The sequence below is a fragment of the Notamacropus eugenii genome, chromosome 4 (genome assembly GCF_028372415.1).
Source record: "Notamacropus eugenii isolate mMacEug1 chromosome 4, mMacEug1.pri_v2, whole genome shotgun sequence".
Taxonomy (NCBI): domain Eukaryota; kingdom Metazoa; phylum Chordata; class Mammalia; order Diprotodontia; family Macropodidae; genus Notamacropus; species Notamacropus eugenii.
Genome location: NC_092875.1, coordinates 121,083,753 through 121,103,771, shown reverse-complemented (window position 1 = coordinate 121,103,771; position 20,019 = coordinate 121,083,753). Strand labels below are relative to the sequence as shown.

Here is a 20,019-nt window from a genome sequence, read left to right as displayed (position 1 = left end):
GGAAACAAAGGCTGAATGCCTGTTAAATGGAGAAATGCTAAATTATAGAATAAGAATGGAATAACAGAATATTGTGCTACGAGAAAGAGTTGTCTTCACAGTAGCCTTAGAAGACTTAATATCTAGCATGTATACAATAGGTTTGTAAAGAACTTTACAAATCTCATTTTGTCCTCAAGTCTGGGTGTTAGTACCAATACTATCTTTTTTATAGACTAAGGAATTTATGTGGCTTGTCCTAGTTAAGTGCCTGAGGCCATATTTGAACCCAGGTGTAGTATGCTCCTCATGGTACCATCTCTGATGTCGTGAAGTAAGCAGAGCCAAAACAATCTATACAATAACATGATAAAAACTTGGATAGAAAATTAATCAGGAAAAAAAAAGGAATGCTCTGTAGGTATTTAGATACACTTGAAATTAGACATAAATTTGTAATGGACCTAGCTGGCAGGGTAATATGACTTCTAGAATAAAATACAAAATTTAACTTATGCTGACATTTAATATCCCCAAAATCTACTTTGTACCTACTTTGAAAAATCTCACCTATGCACATTCTCTTCTAGTTAAACTGGCCTCCTACTCCTCTCATCACAAAATTCCATGTATTCCCTATGTACAAGTAGTTTTCCATGCCTGGAGTGCACTGCTTTCTCGTCTGCCCTCTCAGAATTGCCTACACAAGGCCTTTCCTGATATTCTACAATTACCCGTATATAGTTTGCATTTTCTTCTCTGTCTACGTGTGCCTTCCCCACCGCCCTCGTAGAATGTAAACCACATTGAGGGCATTTTGGTCTCCATCCCAGTTCCAACACCACACCTCACACATATAGATACTCTAATTGGAAGTGATAGTTTCTTTCTAAAAATAGATTCTTTAATTGCTTAGTGCCATATTCTGTCTTGAGAAAATTCTGTTTCTGGTGCTACTATTCACATTGTTTCAGAATATTTTTTGTCTTTTTTGTTTCAATACATAAATATATATATTTTACTATGGTGTGGCAAAACTTTCTCAGTTTTTGAAAGTCGTCCCCCTTCATTTGAGGACCTCTAGTAGTCTGATTTCTTTTTGACATCTCGATCATGAATTTTAAAAGGAATAGTGAGAAAAGAGCCCCTTTGTAACCTACTACTTTATTCATCTTTTTGTAACTGCCCCATTGCCCCCAATCATTATCTTTAATATTATGCTTAAAATACCAAAGACATAAAAGCAAAACTCACACTGATTGTCAACTTGCAAGATTTATTACGCAAACTATACATAAAAATGAAGTGGTAAAGTTACAAAATATGTACCTGGAAAAGTAATAATTTATATATAAAATTTCACAGTACAAGCAAAATATTTATATTCAGGTACATACATTTTTTTTGGGGAAAACCTTTTCAGCTCTATAATACTGCTTTTAAAGCTGGTTATATAAATTAAGGCAGTAACAACTGATTTAAAGGTGATGCCCTGGTTTCTAGAAGGCTTTAAGAATCACCAGGTAGTTCAAATATGATATCCGAAGGAATGAAAGGCAGTATAACGTTGACCATTACGTAAAGAGTGACTAAAAAAGTTCAAATGACTCTCTCCTTACACAGAATAGCTTTACTAAAACTTACTTTCCTTACCCCCACAAAAACATCCAACACTACGCTACTCTGAACAATTTCAAAGCTTCTCACGGAAGCATCTTTGGGGATTACATTTTCAAAAAGTGAATATGCACTGCAGTATTTTAACCATTTAAAGATGCCCAGGAAATTTATTTTTGGTATAATACAAAATATCAAAATGTATAACATTTATACAACTGTATACAACAAAGTATCTTTATATGATGATGTCTAAACACAAATTTTGAAGGCCGCAAGCTTAATTTCAAATCTAACTCTCATGTTTTTTAAAAACATCAAAAATGTGGTTATCAATACAAAACATGACAAAGGTAAATACATAAGAAAATGTAAACATGGATATTTATAAAACCTAAATTAGAATTATGAAAATGCATATTTTACAAATATCTTAATTTTTGTGTTCAAGTTTAAAACTGTTGTAAAGCCTTTTGCCTCTTTTATATTCAGAGCTTTACCACAAAGCCTAAGCTTGAACATTAGTTCTTGGGTAATGAGGCAAAGAAAGGAGAGTAAAGAATGCAGAAGATGACAGAGATAAAAAAATACTAAAAAATGACAGAACAGAGGTCAATAATAGGCCACAGTGCAGCATTATATTTCTATTTAATTTACACTATTAAGGAAAAGAAAGGATAAAATTAACAGTGCCAAATGTAACCTGGGGAAATTTTAGATGCTGGCAACAGATCCGTTATTTAATGGATTTCCACCTTCAAATACTCTTACGACAAAAAGGCCGTAAATCTAGTGAACAATTAATGGCCTCTGACAAAGAAAGAAACAACTTTAATAGACCAGCAGAGTACTTGGAGTTTAAACATTACAGCATTAAATATTAAACAGTTTTGCTGTGACTTAGACTGTTTAACACTTGTCAAAATCAAATTTAAACATCCACCTCACACATACAAAATTAAAAGCAGTTTAAATATTTTATTTAGCAGTATTCTAATAATAATATAGCTTAAATATGTGGGAATTCAATTTTGCATTACCTATGCAGAGATAACAAAAGTGAACAAAATAAGATGTCAATTTGAAGAAAGCTGAACTTCACAACTTCACGATTTGGAACAATGAAAGTTTTTGATTTCTTGCTCCATTTTCTAGAGGATTAAGAGACAGAAAAAACAGTTAAGTTTAATGCTATTATTTTGAATCCAAGATTGATCATCTGATACCAGAGTCAAAAAGTTTTAAAGAATATTATGCCAAAATCTGTCTATTTACAGTAAATAAATACTTCACATTTACTAGTGCCCAAATTTTTCAAGATAACTCTTGTCAGGAAAAACCCCCCCAACAAAATTATAGCAATGACTTCATATAACTAGATTATCACAACCTTATCCACTATCACACAGAAGAGGCCACCCCGAAACCTTTCAAAGCGGTCACTGCTTCCTCAGATTGAAAAAAGGTTTCATTAAAAATTCTGATATTGTGATGGACGGCTCACTTCTTACAGAGGGAGGACCTGTAGCTGACAGACGAATCACAGCACTTCTAAGAAGACAAAGTGGAGGGCTGCAACAGCCTTGAAACAGTTCTATACGTAAGAAGTAGGCGGGGCTTCTCAAAAGCAAAAGTGAGGACTATTGTTATTATACAAGGGAAGTCTGGTGATTCTGAGACTGGACTAAAATGTGTCTCAAGTACCTTCTAAAGCTGAGACTGTAATTCAAGATAATCATCCTGTTCACATTTAAATGAATAAAAATTTTCAATGTTTATTACATATGCTGTCTCATTTGATCATCATAAAAACCTTATAAGGTGGGTGCTATTACTATCACCATTTTACAAAGGAGGAGCCAGAGTTAAAACAGGATAAATCACTTTTAGCAAAACTGAAGACCTCATTCTCCAAGTATGATGATTATTCAATTAAATCATCAAAATGAAAATGAAAAAGACATGTTTTAACTTACAATAAAACCAGGAGAAAGCTAGTCTACTTACAGAACTTGAGGAATGGAGTAAAATTATAATATGTATCTTTCAAATATCTGCAGTAACTCAAACTATTAAAATATTTCTAAGCAGAGTTACTGTCAGACCTGCTGTAATCATGGTAATGCTTACTTACATTTGGCAATTTATTTGCATGTCAACAATCGTGCTAAATTTTCCTCTTAGCAAGGTAAAAAATATTGTCTCCTATTAATATTTTTGCAAACTCTATAAAATGTCAAGAAAAACTTTAGTCAAGCTCAGGTCAAATAACTGCCAATTCTAAACTGAGTTTTTTGTTGTATTTTAAAAATTGAAAGTATTTCTGAAATCCAAAGAAAGCAAAGCATAAAAATTGTACTTGTTCTATCTATATGATTATTTTGGAATTTATAGTTTTAAAAAAAGGTTTAATTCCCAATTTGTAATTTGATTGTGTAAGACACATTGTCAGGGTTGTGACTGGATGGATAAGCTTTGAGGTCATGACGGTAGATCACGATGGTTCCAAATATCAATTGTAAAATGTAAATAATAACTCACCTGAATTAGATGTGTCTTGTCATAGTCTTTGCGATGCTGATAAATGCACTGGCTAATTATTGCATACAATTTTTCCAACTGAAATATATTATACTCTTGACTTTTCTTAATGGTAATCTTCAAAAGATTCTAAAAAGAAGAGATGTATTAAATATTTATCTGTGTTTGTGTGTAAGGAAGGAATTTTCATTCAATTAAAAAAATGACACTATGCTGGGAATACAAAAACCCATTCCCTCTAGAAGTTTACATTCTAATGTAAATGTATAGTTTACCTCTTTTTAAATGCAAAATTTACATATTTAATGAAAATAACCTTTGCAAACTGAGATATCCTTTGACTTTTCAAATCTCATATTCCAATTCTTATGAAGACAACTCTTAACATTCATTTTTAAAAACTTTTGAGTTCCACAATTACAAAACACTTTTCACATAAATCAGATCTAAATAACTGGAAAAATTGTCAGTTGCTCATGGGTAGGTCAAGCTAATATAATAAAAATAACAATTCTACCCAAATTAAATTACTTATTTAGTGCCATACCAAGCAAACTACCAAAAAATTATTTTATAGAGCTAAAAAAAACAACAACAAAGTTCACCTGGAAGAACAAAAAGTCTAGAATATCAAGGGAATTAATTAAAAGAAATGCAAGGAAGGTGGCCTACCTGTACCAGATCTTAAATTGTATTATAAAGCAGCAATCATCAGAACTACTTGGTACTGGCTAAGAAGCAGAGTGGTGATCAGTGGAATAGGTTAGGTACGCAAGACAGAACAGTCAATAAGTACAGCAATCTACTATTTGGTAAACTCAAAGACTCCAGATTCTGAGATAAGAACTCACTTTCACAAAAAATGCTGGGAAAATTGGAAAATAGTATGGCAGAAATTAGGCCTTACATCTTACACTCTATATTAAGAAAAAGTCAAAATGGGTACATGATTTAGTTATAAACACTGATAACTATAAGCAAAGTAGGAGAGCAAGGAATAGTTTACCTGTCAGATCTATGGAGAAGGGAAGAATTTATGACCAAACTACACAGACAACACCATGAAATGCAAAGTGGATGATTCTGATTACATTAGACTGAAAAGTTTTTAAAGCCAATACAACCAAGATTAGTTGGGAAGGAGAAGTCTGGGAAACAATTTTTATAACCAGTGTCTCTGATAAAATCCTCATTTCTAAAATATATAGAGATGCGTTAAATTTATAATACAAGTCATTCTCCAACTGATAAATGGTCAAAGGATATGAACAGGAAGTTTTCAGGGAAAGAAATTAAAGCTGTCTATAGTCACTTGAAAAAATGTTCTAAATCACTACTGATTAGAGAAGTGCAAAACTACTCTGAGGTACCACAACATACCTATCAGATTGACTAACGTGACAAAACAGGAAAATGATGTTGGAGAAAATGGGAGAAAACAGGGACACTAATGCAATGGAACTCCACTAATATGAAACTGTGAACTGATCCAACCATTCTGTAGAGCAATTTGGAAATAAAAATGTGCATATATCCTTTCTGATCCACCAAGACCAAGGAAAGGACCCACATGTACAAAAATATTTATAGCGGATCCTGTGGTGGCAAAGAATTGGAAACTGAGGGGACGTCCCGCAACTGGGGAATGGCTGAACAATTTGTAGAATTTGAATGTAATGGAACACTACTGTGCTATAAGAAATGATGAGCTGGCAGACTTCAGAAAAACCTGGAAAGACTTACATGAAGTGAAGCTGAGTGAAGTGAGCAGAACCAGGAGAACACTGTACATAGTGATAATATTTAATATAATTTTTGGACTTTAGTAAGGGCTAAAGCTTGAATTAAGAAGAGTCTGGACCTAATAGTCTCTTTTGTTGTCTTGAGTAAACTCAGAGAATGCCTCAAGGAAGCAAATGGGATTGACTTAGTAATTTCCTTAGGACACCCTTTTATGGCATGTTAGTGATAAGGAAAAACACAGATGTCCTGGGTCATAATTTCAATTGAAACTTTGTTAAAGGTACCCTTTCGTATGTCAGTAGGATGCCTGCCATCAGAGTGGTGGATTTTCTCCTTATTGTATGTCATAGAGACAAATGCTACAGGGAGGAAGTTTACCCAGCTTGGAACTGACACTACTTTGTTAGTTGTCTTGTCTTGCAAAATTTACAATTTGTTCAAGTAAGAGAGTTCCTTTCTCATGGCAAAATGTATTTAAGTCAGTCGATTTCTGTACTGAGTCAGTCAGATAATCTCTGGCTCCATAATATTATATAACTGTTACTTTACAGGGAACTGTTTAATTAATTAAATCTTAAAATGTATGCATTTAGCCTGTTGCCTTTTCTTTAACCAGAGTTTTCAGATTAACAATGGTAAGTCACATCATGCGGATGACTGTCCTTGATAAAGATCTAAGACAACTCCAAGATGGAAGCATGCTATTTACTCTCGTTTTCTTTTCTTGTTTTGTTTCTTCTTTCTCATGGTTCCTTCCCATTAGTTCTAATTCTTCTTTACATGACTAATGTGAAAATATATTTAATACTAAAGTATAAGTAGAGTCTACATTAGAGTTCCAAATTCTTCCCTTTCCTTCTTCCTTACCCCTTTTTACTGAGAAGGCAAGCAGTTTGATATAGGTTATACACGTGTAGTCACACAAAACATATCTATAATAGTCATGTTGTGCTATCTATGTATTTCAAGGGTTCAAATCTGCTACAAAGAACCCGTTTTACTTTGTCCATTCTATGTTTCTAAATAGACTCTCACTTCCCTTTCTGATTTCTTTTTATGAGCTCTGTCTTAAGTACTATCTATATTTCTTCTAATTCTTTCATTTTTCTGCTAAACCATTATGGGCCATGTAGTTCCACTATAATTTCTGATTATCTTGCTCTTCCTGTTATCAGAGATTTGGGTCAACTTAAGTTTAACTGTATAATATTTAATTTCTTGGGGGAAGAGGAAAAGAACAAGTAATTACTAAGTATCTACTTACTCTGTGTCAGGTACTGTGCTAAGCACTTCATAACTATTACCTTACTTTTATGCCTCATTTTCTTCACAGATAAAATAGCAATAATAGTACTTACCCCACAAAGATTTTGTGAAGATTAATTGAGATTACATGTAAACAAACCTTAAGGTACTATAATGCTAGTTATTATTATAGTTTAGAGGCCTTCCAGATCATTTAGTATAATCTCCAGCAGACAAGATCATCTGACTTGGCCAAATTGTAGAGGGAGTGAAGTGGCAGAGTGGGAAAGCAAGTCCAAATCCTCTGAACTCCCATCTACAAATCTGTGACCCTCGACCTAATGAAGAGGTGGGACTTTAAGAATAAGTAGGCATTAGAAAGGCAGAAAACACTGGAAACGGTATTTTTGGAGAAAAAGCAAAAACAATGCTCACAATGCAAGGAATGTGCTGTGTAGCAATGGTGATCAGATAAAATCCAGCTGCACTGGAGGCAGTTTTTTAGGGAGCAGCTACAGGGAAGGATGTGGTTATCCCTTGGAAGGGAATGATATAAAAGTGGTATTTTGGAAGATTAATATTGACAGCAATATGTTAGTACAGGTAGAAGAGAAGGAAGACTGTAGTTAGGAAGAACATTTAGAAGATTCTGGTATTAATGTAGGCATGAGATTATTAAAAAGGTGGTGAGATGCAAAGTATGGGGTTAGATCTCATGATCGATGACTAAAGAGTCAAAATGTCTCTTAAATTTTGAGCCTTGTGTGACAGAGAAGGGTATCATTCAAACAGAGAAGTTAAGAGGGGAAGCTGACTTTAGGCTACAGGATCAATGATTTAGAGCTGGAAGTAATTTCAGGTCACTTAGTCTGTCTATTACACCTTCATTTCACAGGTGAACAAACAGGGGGTGAGAACTTAAGTGACTTACTTATTGTAACAGTAACAAGTGGAAAATGTAGCATTCAAACCCAAATCCAGCATTCTTTCTACTGCACCACAATGATTTTTATTCAGTTTAAAATAAGCCGAATTAGATGTTGTTCAGTCATGTCTGATTCTTTGTGATCCCATTTGGGGTTTTCTTGGCAAAGATACCAGAATGGTTTTCCATTTCCTTCTCATTTTACAGATAAGGAAACTGAGGCAAACAAGGTTAAATGACTTCCTCATACAGCTAGTAAATGTCTGAAGTCAGATTTGAATGCAGGGAGATGAATCTTCCTAATTCCAGGCCCAGCACTCTATCACTTCACCACCATGTTGGGATGCTAAAATGGGAATAATTCGAAGAAGTTAAGAGTTGTAGTACTGGAGATTAAGAAAGAAGTCAGGGAGAAAGATTGGGTGTCACCTATCTCATCAACAGTGTGTCAAATATTAAATTGAAGCCAAAGGCAATAAGGGTGGCCAAGGAAAACTATTGGATTCTGAAGGTCATTAATAAAGGAGGAGATCCTTAAAATTCCACTGTAGAAGAAAGCCAAACTAAGGGGTCAGAGGCAGTTAAGGATATAACAGGTAGCAAGGAAATAGAGGCAGTGGGTACAGAATACATATTTGCTAAGTTTCATGTGAACTGAAGAAACAGAACAAGAGCCTGATAGGGAAGGGGAAAAAAAGGAGAGACAAACCCTATATAAATCTGAAAAAATAGCAGAAAAGACCAACAGGAGGATAAAAACTGAAAAAGCTGGAGAAGGGATAAATGATAGATCCCATAGAATGCTAAAGGGAATGAAATTTTATCACGTTTATAAAATGGAATCTAAAAGAAAGCTAAGTGCTAACATTTTAAAAATTATTTGTACATTAGCATTTAAAAATGGTTATTTACATACTTTTAGCTGTTCATGGTCCACAATAAGTGGGGGTATGGGTTCAGAAAGAATTGCCAAAGCCTTCTCAACACTGATGAGCTGCTGTTGCTCAACTTGGGAACGTCTGGCTCGAGTCATCCTAAGAACACAGGTTTCTAAAAACATCAATTAAATAACTGTCATTTAATGCAGAGATATGTGGAAATTAAACATCTAAGTTCAAATTCATACATTATTTATTAAGCAACTGTATGCAGAATACTGTACTAAGTGACAGGAGAGATATCAAGTTCAAATATAATACTGTTTCTGTCTCCATGGTACAGTCTAGTAGGGAGGTAAAATATTGATAACACACAGTAGTTATGAGTACATGCTAAATAAGTATACTAGAAAAGTATGTACAAATAGAGGGGAAGGAAGGGAACAAGCACCAGGAAAAGGGAACAATATAAACAAAGAAACAAAAGAGAAAGTGTAAAAGTATAGGGTAAGTAGGGGGACTACTCTGGCTGAAGTATGTGGAGGGAAGTAATTTGAGTTAAAGATGGGAAAGTAAGGAAGTGTCCAGCTAGAAAACTTGCAATGGAGTCAGTCAAGATTTTTGAATACAATTATCAGATCTACAGAGAAGATTATTCTGGTAGCAGTAAAGAAGGATTAGGAGAGAGAGGAAGATGAAAGTAGACTGGAGAAAAGAAAAGGAAATTTGAATAAGTGAATTATTCAGCATTCAAGAGAAATTGCAAGACACAATGGAATAGTACTTTTTAAACACAAAATAACATCCTACAAACTTGAACCTAGTAGATTCAACACAAGAGAAACACCTCATAATCAGGAAATTTGTTCTCCAAGACTGAATCAACCTTGAGATTCACTCCTAGGTAATCATTTCCCTCTGTTCCTATGGATGGGAGACAAGCTCATCCCCCATTAAGGAGGTACCCAGGCCAGCTATCTTTTTATTTCCCTACTCCTTTCAACTTTTTCATCATGCCTCTGTAACAGATACCTCCCCTTCCCACCGAGTCTGCTTCCTTTGTGTGTCATCTTCCTCTATAGGATTCTGGACTCCTTAAGGGCAGGGACTTTATTTTTTGTATCTCCAGAGCTTAGCATAGTGCCTGGCACATAGTTTGCGTTTAATAAATGTCTTACTGGTTGACTGGCATTTGAGGAATGAATGCCTACAAAAGTTTAAAAGGAAAAGCAGAGGTGATCAGATTACTTAACTTGAAAAATCAATAACTCAATCGGCACATTTACTAAGCACCGATGTAACTGGTAGTGTGCTAGATGCTAGTGAGAAAAATGTACACACAATAAACAATCCCTACTCTCTGGGCGCTTGTTCTAATTGGGAAGATATTAAGTACAATAGAAATATTCACAGCATAAATATAAAGTGAATAAATACCAATGTATACAGAATAATTAAGGAGGGCACCAGTAGTTAGTGAGATCAGGAAAGGTTTCATGGAGATGATACCTGAGCTGCATCATTAAGAAAAAGGTGAAGGTCAGGGGGAAATACATTCCAAGCTTGAGGGATAGCCAGTGCGAAGGCACAGAGATGGGAGATGGAGTGCCACACATATAAAAACAGAATGAAAGCCAATCTGGTTAAACTGCAGAACACAGGATGGGAAGCAACATCCAATGAGGCTGGAAAAAATAGCTGGGGTCAGGCTATGTAGGACTTTAGAATACAGAGAATTTAATAGGTTATTCTAGCAAGCCACTAGAACTGGATAGAAAGTATCACAGTCAGAACAATGTTTAAAGAAAATTACTGTGACAGCAGTGGCATTAGATAAAGTGGTAACTATATGAGTGAAGAGGAATTTGATGCAAAAGAAATTGTCAAAGGTAGAAATGGCAAGATTTGGCAACTGAATACAAGAGGTAAAGGAGAATAAATGAGTATATAAGACAGGACTAAATAATTACAGTCGTTTATAAATTAAAAAAAAAAATCTATGGGATTAAAAAAAGAACATTTTCATCACCCAAGAATAAAAAAGGACCTAAGGATCTATAGATTTAAGGCGAATTTAAACAATCAGAATAAGTGAAAGGGGATTAAATTCACTAACTACTTATATCAAGTTAATATCTTTTGTAGGCAAGAATACAAAGTAGGTAAGTATAAGTTAAGAGAGAGCAGGGAGTGGATTTACAATTCTACCAATTCCTTAGGATAGTTTCTATAAGTCTCTCAATAAGTGATAGAAAGAGAAGGAAAACACTAGGAAACAACATTCTTATAGTAAAGGTGTATGTCTGCAGTAAGAGATAGGGATTTAATAATTGGCTTCACAAGGAAAGGAATTTTCACATTAGTGAACCACTTTCTCTGGACAAGGATTGTACCTCCTTGAACAGCATTCCATCTAAAGGAAGGGAATTTAAGTTGCCAAGAGACACCAACACCCTGACTGATAGAAGATGTGGTACCAGAGATAAGCTAACATGGTATTAGGATCAGAAACTGATCATGGAAAGCAAAAAGGGAAGGATAGGAGACTGAGATCAACTACAACCACACAACACTTATTCTATGGAACGCTACCAGCATTTATGATCTATTATTTCTCAGAGTGAGTCTTAGAGGACAAGAACTCACTATGCTGACAAAAATTGCCAGGAAAACAGGAAATAGTTTGGCAGAAATTAGGTACAGATCAACATCTTACACCATATACCAAGATAAGGTTAAAATGGGTACATGATTTAGGGTGATACAAAAGAAAATTATGGGAGCATGGAATAGTTTACCTGTCAAATCTATGGATAAGAGAAGAACTGATGACTAGCATTACGGAATGTAAAATGGCTAATTTTGATTACATCAAATTTAAAAGGTTTTGTACAAACAAAAGCAACGCAGCTAAGGTTAGAAGGAAAGCAGATAACGGGGAAAAAAACTTTTACTGCAAGTTTCTCTGATAAAGGTTTCATTATAAGACTGAGTCATTCCCCAATTGATAAATGGTCAAGAGAGAAGCAGTTTTCAGAAGAAACCAAAACTATCTATAGTGACATTAAAAAATGCTCTAAATCATTGATTAGAGAAATGCAAATTAAAACAACTTTGAGGCAGCACCTTGCACTTATCAGATTGGCTAATACAACATACAAGAAAAATGACAAATATTGGAGAGGATGTGGAAAAAATTGGTACGCTGATGCATTGTTGGTGGAGCTGTGAAATGCTTCAACCATTCTGGAAGGCAATTTGTAACTATGCACAAAAGGCTATAAAACTACATACCTTTTGACCCAGCAATGACACTACTAGGTCTGTATGTCAAAAAGATTAAAGGGGAAAAAAAAAAGGAAAAGATTTATAAGGAGATTCAAGAAAATTGGAAGGGAAGAGAAATAAGGACAAAGCAAAACTTCTTAGAAAAGGGTTAGAAAAATAATAAGAAAGTTATTTAATAAAACTTGGATAGCAGATTAGATTTTGAATCACTTGCTTGACCTGGATGGAAAAAGAGAAGGGACAAAAAGAATGCATGAAATAGAGTTAGAAAGACAAATTAATCTCAGTAAATTAAAAGCTTGGTACAGGACAGGCAAAAGGAGAAATGAAGGTGGGGACGGGACAAGTTAGTTAATCAACAAATATTTAATAAGGAACCACTAATACCAGACACTATGCTAAGTACTGGGATACAAAGAAAAGCAAAATGTAGTGATTGCTCAAGGAGCTCTGTAATGAAGGAGACATGTAAAATCTGTACAAGATATATACAGAAAAAATGGGAAATAATAAACAGAAGATATTAGAATTCAGGGGAATGGGGAAAGGATTCCTGGTAAAGGTGAGAGTTTAGCTAGAAGTTGAAGAACGCAAGGAGGGAGCACATTCCAGGCATGGAGGATAAACACCAAAGGATTTTATATGACAGGGGTGTGTCTGTGTGTGTGTGTGTGTCTGTCTGTGTGTCTCCAACCTACGCTTTCAGGTAGGGCAACTTGAATCCTAGCAACTGTTACAGACCCTGGAGTCGGGAAAGACCCGAGTCTCATGCTGAAAGATTTTCTATTACTCCAGTCAAGCTCTCTCCAAGCTTTAATTTCTCCTTGCCTCTAAGGTCCCTTGAGGATCTGAAATCTATAATCCTATAAACTACAACAGAAACTTAGTTTTAGGTTTATAAATCACTTTCCTCACAAAAATGTAGACATAAAAAGTAATAGCATTAACACACTATTTTATTTTGTTTGAAGCAACTTTGATATATTAGTTGTTCAAACAAATACTGCCTTGTCTGAAATCATACTTTGTATTATTTCTGCCTTTTAAAATTTACTAAAGACTTCTTTATGATGAAATATGTGACATTTTTGTGAGAGCTATGAGTACTTGGAGACAAGTTTATTTCATTTTTTCATATGTTAATCCTTTCTAGCTTTAATAAAATGGATCAGATGTGTGAATTCTTTCTTGTGAATTTTATTGTGTAAGATCTGTCACATTCTGATACAGAATCTTAAATTATTTATAAAGGAATTGGAGACATGTAGGTTATATGATAATTAGATGGATACAGAACTGGCTGAATGGTCAGACAATGTAGTCATTAGTGGTTTAATGTAAAAGGAGTATGTTTATAGACGTATAGTTTTTCTATAGGTAACAATGAAGATTATCAATATGATTAATATCAATATTATTCAGAATGAATCCAAAATTTTCTTCCTTTATAAAAATAAGTATACTTTAAAAAACAAACCATTAAACTTATTCTTGACCTACTAGTAGTAGATAAAAGAAAAAGGCATTGTTGCTTAACAAAATAGTTAAAAGATTAAGTTTGGTAAAGTGAATTTAATGTGAATAATTCAATACTGGAATAATCATCGTAACTTCATAGCTGAATTTATTTTGTGGGGAAATTGCTGACTCTTTCTTAATTATGAGTCATTTTGCCTGAATCAACTATTTAATACTCTAAAACGTTAATTGGTATTTTCACCACAGAAATAAAATGGACGAAGTATATGTGAAATCACATCTTTTTCATTTCAGAATTCTTGGAGTCAAGGAGACCTGAGTTCAAATTCAACTTCAGGCACTCACTAGTTGTGTGACCTTGGGTAAGTCCCTTTAATCTGTTTGGCTCATCTGTAAAATGAGGATGACAACACCTAACTTCCAGGGCTAGTGTGGGAGTTGGGAGATGGCATGTTTTGTGTGAGGAAAGGCTTCCAGGATTATATGATAGAATAATTGCAAAGCACTTAGCTCAATGCCTAGCACACAGAAAGTGCTACATAAATGCTAATTATTGTTACTAGCAGATAGAGCACTGGGCCTGGAGGCAGGAAGCCCTGAGTTCAAATCCAGCCTCACCCACTAAATAGCTGTGTAAACCCTGGGATAGTCATTTAATCTCTACTCATTTTCCTTAACTGTAAACTGAGGACAGTAATAGCATGTACTTCCTAAGGCTGCTGTGAGGATTAAATGAGATAATATTTGTAGAGTGCTTAATATGGTATCTGGCATAAAGTAGGTGCTTAATATTCGTTTCTTCCCTTTCTTGGCTATTCCTGTTTTTGCTCTTAGTATCTTAAGAAGGGGCAGCTAGGTGGCGAAGTGGACATAGCACTGGACTTGGAATCAGAAAGCCTCATTTTCATGAGTTTAAATCTTGCTTTAGACACTTACTGTGTCTAAGAACACTTACCGTAGGCAAGTCACTTAAACTCTCTTTGGTACTAGAGCTTAAGGAAATGGTAAATCACTCCAGTATCTTTGCCAAGAAAATCCCATGGAGAGAGAGGTCCATGCAGCCATGAAGTTGGACTTAACTGAAATGACTGAACAACAACTTCTAATATCAGAATTACTGAACTGGGAGATCTGGGGAATACTCATTTTAAAATCTTTTTTTATTATGCCATTAACTTCCTTTATTAATTTACCATATCATATGATGCATATAAGTGAAACTGTCTGCTAATTATTTTTCTTTTTCACTATTATCTCACTTGTTTTTTAATTTTCATAATTTAAAAATGCTTAAATGGAAAACAACTTACCCTTTGCCTCAACATCTTCAGAATATTCTGTAATTTGACAGTTAGTAATTTCTCCATTGCAAGTTATCCTGTCTTTTCTCAATTCTGTATTTATTGCAGTCTTCTTAGTTTCCTTTTCAGGCTCACACACAATAATATCACAATGACTTTTATTTTCCATCTCAATTTTATTTTCAGAACCATTGTGCTGCTTTTCATTTTCTTCCATTGAAGACTCTCCTGTGACTTCAGCCTCATTATGATCTATACTAGTATCATGATTTTCTTGATCTCCATCACTTTCATTTTTGTCATCTTCTGTATTTCTGCTATCTTCTTTGGTTTGAGAAATCTTCCTTCTTTTTTTAATGGTGCCAAAGTACCATTTACTCTTTCTTCGAATCTTTTTCTTGGATGGAGCTAACAAAGACAAAAATGGGCATTAAAATAAAGCCATTGGCAAATATCAACTATTTTCCTCCAAGTCTAGACTGTCTCATCTACTCTCCATGGCAAAACTAGGAGTAAAGAAAGTAATCAAGTCACTTTACAAATAGAATTTTAATAATGTAATAGTAGAAAGATATCACTATGTGGGGTCCCACAATTATGTATATGAATGAATACTAAACATTTAATGAAAGGTAAGATGATATAGTTGATAAAAAGGTGGTCTTGATGTCAGGAGTGCATGTATTTAAGTCTTCTGGTGTGAAATAGCACAATTTGTTGCCCTAGACAACTTTAAGAATATAAATGGCAAAGAAGGTGCTCATTTGCCTTGGTAGAGGAATTTCTCACTAGGAGCTCCTTATACAAATAAAATCACAGTTCCCGCCCAAGGATCAAAACCAAACCAAACTTCTTCCAGCCACAACATCTAATAGCATGAAAGAACTTTAACTTAGAATATGACTTATGTTTCCAAATGGAATGGCTCCAAAGCTGATGAATCTCTTGCTACACCCAGCAGCCCCATTTCCTCCTCCAGCTCATCGTGAACTCCTATCCATCACTCTCATTCCTTATAGACATTCCTCCTTACAGCTTCTAGTCCCCATACCTACCATTACCACTCATCTCTGGCAGCTTCAGGCAACAACTTCTAACATGTATCTAACTAAATGGTTTAGTCAAGGTAGATAATTACATATCACTGTGAATGAATCTGAAAACTGGTTTTTATGCACTTTGATAACAATTGTTCATTATAATTAGTTTCCTTTGTAATTCTATGTTTTACACATTTAAAATATTATTCTGAGTTAAGAACCTCTGCTTAGGATAAACTGGAGTACTTTATTCCTTGACTTGACAGTTTTCAGTGTCTCCCCTGTGCTTTTTGTCCCCCATACCCAACACCTTCACATTTTACCTGTTATGATCTCAGATTAGTATAGGCCTGATCATGACATCTTTCTATTCAAACTCTAGTTGCTCCCTATTGCTTCTGGGATCAAATATGAAATCCTATTTGGTATTCAAAGCTTGTCACAATCCATCCTGTCCTACCTTTACAGTCCTAACACACTTTACTCCCTGACATGTGCTCTTCAATCTAGGGAAACCAGCCTCCTGGCTGTTCCACAAACAAGACACTTCTGTGGATTTTCTTTTGTTGTCCCCTACTGTCAAAGGTGCTTTCCTTCCTCATCTGTGCCTCCCAGTTTTATCTAACCTTCTATAGGAAGTCTTGCCTAATTTCCCTTAGTATTCCCTCTTATTTATTTCCCATCTTGGACATAGCTGATTTATACATATCTGTTTATTATCTCCTCTATTAGATTGTGAGTTCCTTTGCGGTTTGTCATTTTCCTTTCTTTGTACCCACAGTGCCTGGTAGACAGCATGTGCTTAATAAATGTTGATTCAATAACTGATTGGGAACCACCTTCCCTGATCTTCCCAGCTAGATGTGACCATTCTGCCTTGAATCTTTTCCATTATTTTATCCAAGTTCTTTTATGTAGTTATTCCTCTGATTTATATTGCACAGATCTCAACATCTACTACTGCATTGAGTAATTTAAGTGTCGGAACTACATTTTCTTGAATTCAAGTACAGATAGGCTGGTGTGCTACTATATCATCTCTAGGGGAAAGAGAAACTATAATGAGGCCATTATTTTTATTTAAATTCAGCAAGTATTTACTGAACACTTAGAAATATTCTGCTTTAAATGTTGTTTCTGATTTATGTGTTGCATTTTAAAACATCTTAAACTGCATGTTTCTTTTAGGATGTTAAAAAAAAAGACAAAAAGAGAAAAAATCCAAGAGTCTTTACCATTATAAAGTGAAGGAGTACTACAGGCTACAGGGGCATTGAGCATCTTCAGCTTTTCACTCTGTTCTGGGTCTGATCTTTTACCATCAACAGAAGTTGTGCTTTGCTTTGGCATCACATGATAGTAAGATGGTGCATATTTGGAAGAGCTGCAACCTAATTAAAAGAAAGAAATCAGGACCTTCAGCACTTTAACGCCAAGGAATATTCACAGCACCAAGAGCAACTATGAATATGCCTGCATAGTATATAAAGTATAACAGACTCTCCATATAGAAGGCAGAAGAAAAACATTTATTCAGATACCAGAAAGCCAAATTCATCACAGTACCCAAAACATCAATACACATTAGCACTGCAGGGGACAAAGCCATTCCCAAGTCTCCCAGCCCCCTTGCTGGGGCCTTTCCACAAACACAAGCCTATCTGTATCTGCCTGTATCCTCTCCTCCACCCTCACTGCTCTCACCAGCTTCCTCCAAGTTCTTCTCCACCCTTCCTGTTCTACTCAGTCAGCAAGCTCCTCCCACCACATGTAACTTAGACTTCCATGTGATTTAAAGCAAGTCACATGGATCTATAAATGAATGGGAAAGATCTTCCCATTTAAATTACCATTATAGGGACTAGAAAACTACCTAAAACCTTATTAGTGCATTTTTCTGATATAAAAAAAATTTCTTACCTCTCTTTTTTCGAGACTCCTGAATTTCTTCACATAGCTGTTCAAAATCTTCATCAAGCTCTTCTTTAATTATTGCATAGGCAGTATCTCTTAGAGTACAGGCTCTGTGTCTGATAAGTCGATCTGAAAAGTAAAGACAATCTTTAGTACTGCTTTCTATTTTTATTATTCACCAAGATCAAAATCTACTTGGATGATTTATTTCTGAACACTACTTAATTTATGGAATTTCACCTGGCCATGTCATGGGGTAAAGGACAGGTGTCAAAAATATCTGTCAATAAAATTTTAATAAATTTTAGAATGATGAATTTCCGCATTTTACTGTGAAAATACTAACCTCCTTAAATCTACTTTATCTTCATTTTCCCCCTATTTAGATATATCAATTTCAAAACTGAATGACCAAAGATTCAAATCCACTAAAAAAAAGTGAAAGCTAGAGAGTGTGTATGTACATGGAGTGAGGGTGTGGGAGAACTAAACTGTACCTACAACCTCTATGAACTTAAATCCTGAAATTCCTCTTTATAATTTTCTACTGTCTACGTATCTTTTCTGCTTCAGTTTTCTAATCTATTTTTCATCCTCAGTCCCTTTCATCTGATTCAGGACATGGCCAGGCCAGCTCTACCTTCACTTTATTCATTTCAGTCTTAACTCTAGATTTAAACAGATGAACCATGCACATGCAATGTGCTTTATCCTTGAATTATTCCACTATGCATTGCTCTAATTTCAACTTTGGGTCACCAACAGTATCTGCCTTTTTCTGGGTTGTGAAATAGATGGACTGTTACTCTTTGTTAAGAGGACCAAAATAACATTACTGTGTTAGAGTCAAGGTACAGTATGTTCAACTGTGGCTAATTAGACCAGTAAGAGCTCAGAAAGTTCTACCATAGGTTGGGCACAAATAGTCCATATGAATGTTTGGGGTGGAGATGTCTCTTAATTTGTGCATCTCACATTTTTTTGGAGCCACTACAATTATGCAATTGTATACCCAGAACTACAGTTAAACCCAGCACCTTCTTTGATGCAAGAGTACCATGCTCAGTGGTCCTTTGCCACTATCTCCCGGGTCATACAATTGCCAAAGTTCTTTATAAGGACCTTGAGAATGCCTTTGCATCGCTTCTTCTGACCACCATGTGAGCACCTTCCTTGTGTGACTTCCCCATAAAATTGTCTTTTTGGCAAATGTATGTTTGGTATTTGAACAACGTGGCCATTCCATCAGTTGCACTCTCTACAGAAGAGTTTGAATGCTTGGCAGTTTAGCTCAAGAAAGAACCTCAGTATCTAATACCTTACCTTGCCAGGAAATCTTTAGAATTTTCCTAAGACAATTCAAATGGAAGCAATTTAGTTTCCTGGCATGGCACAGGTGTACTGACCAGGTTCCACAGGCATTCAACTATGAGGTCAGGACAACGACTCTGTAGACCTTCTGTTTCATAGGCAGTCTAAAATCTCTTCTATCCCACATTTTCCTTCAGAGCCTCCCGAACAATAAGCTACCTCTGGCAATGCATGCACCAACCTCATTATCAATGTGTATACCCCTGAAAAATATACTGCCAAGATAAGAGAATGTCCACAGTATTCAAAACTTCCCCATTTGCTGTAACCAACAGTTCCATGCATGGATGGATGGTGTGATGCTGGCTAATGGAACACCTGTTTTTTCTTGGTGTTGTCAGGCCAAAATTAGCACAAGCATCAGAGAATCTATCCATATTCTGCTACATCTCAACTTCAGAGGTTGCACTGAGTGTGTAATCATCTGTGAACAAACAATCATGCACCAACTCTCCCTCCACTTTAGTCTTGGCTTGTGGCCTTTTCAAGTTAAGTAGATTACCATCAGTGTGATAGCTGACCTTGATGCTATGTTCTTCCTCACTGAAGGCATGTGACAATATTCTTGAAAATTTGCTAAAAAGGATGGGAGCAAGCCTTGCTTCACTCCATTGAAGATTGGGAAAGCTCAAGAACATCATACATTATCCACAACCTGGGCAAACCTGCTGTCATGAAACTAATGTACGATACTGATG

At 35.3% G+C, this 20,019-nt stretch overlaps 1 protein-coding gene and 1 long non-coding RNA gene across 2 annotated transcripts in view; one reads left to right on the top strand and one right to left on the bottom strand.

Annotated features, from left to right (window-relative positions):
* The window catches only part of LOC140500546 (uncharacterized), a 76,530-nt gene that overhangs the window by 25,597 nt on the left and 30,914 nt on the right, over window positions 1-20,019 (top strand). The window contains exon 2 of the long non-coding RNA XR_011965784.1: window positions 13,990-14,057. This is a non-coding gene — a long non-coding RNA (uncharacterized lncRNA). The remainder of the gene's footprint in view (window positions 1-13,989; window positions 14,058-20,019) is intronic.
* The window catches only part of ATAD2 (ATPase family AAA domain containing 2), an 87,828-nt gene continuing 69,044 nt past the window's right edge, over window positions 1,236-20,019 (bottom strand). The window contains exons 23-28 of the mRNA XM_072603154.1: window positions 17,957-18,079; window positions 17,272-17,427; window positions 15,006-15,404; window positions 8,967-9,100; window positions 4,138-4,266; window positions 1,236-2,747 (exon numbers count right to left, since the gene is read on the bottom strand). Coding sequence (XP_072459255.1) covers window positions 2,703-2,747; window positions 4,138-4,266; window positions 8,967-9,100; window positions 15,006-15,404; window positions 17,272-17,427; window positions 17,957-18,079 — 986 coding nt within the window. The 3' untranslated portion in view covers window positions 1,236-2,702. The remainder of the gene's footprint in view (window positions 2,748-4,137; window positions 4,267-8,966; window positions 9,101-15,005; window positions 15,405-17,271; window positions 17,428-17,956; window positions 18,080-20,019) is intronic.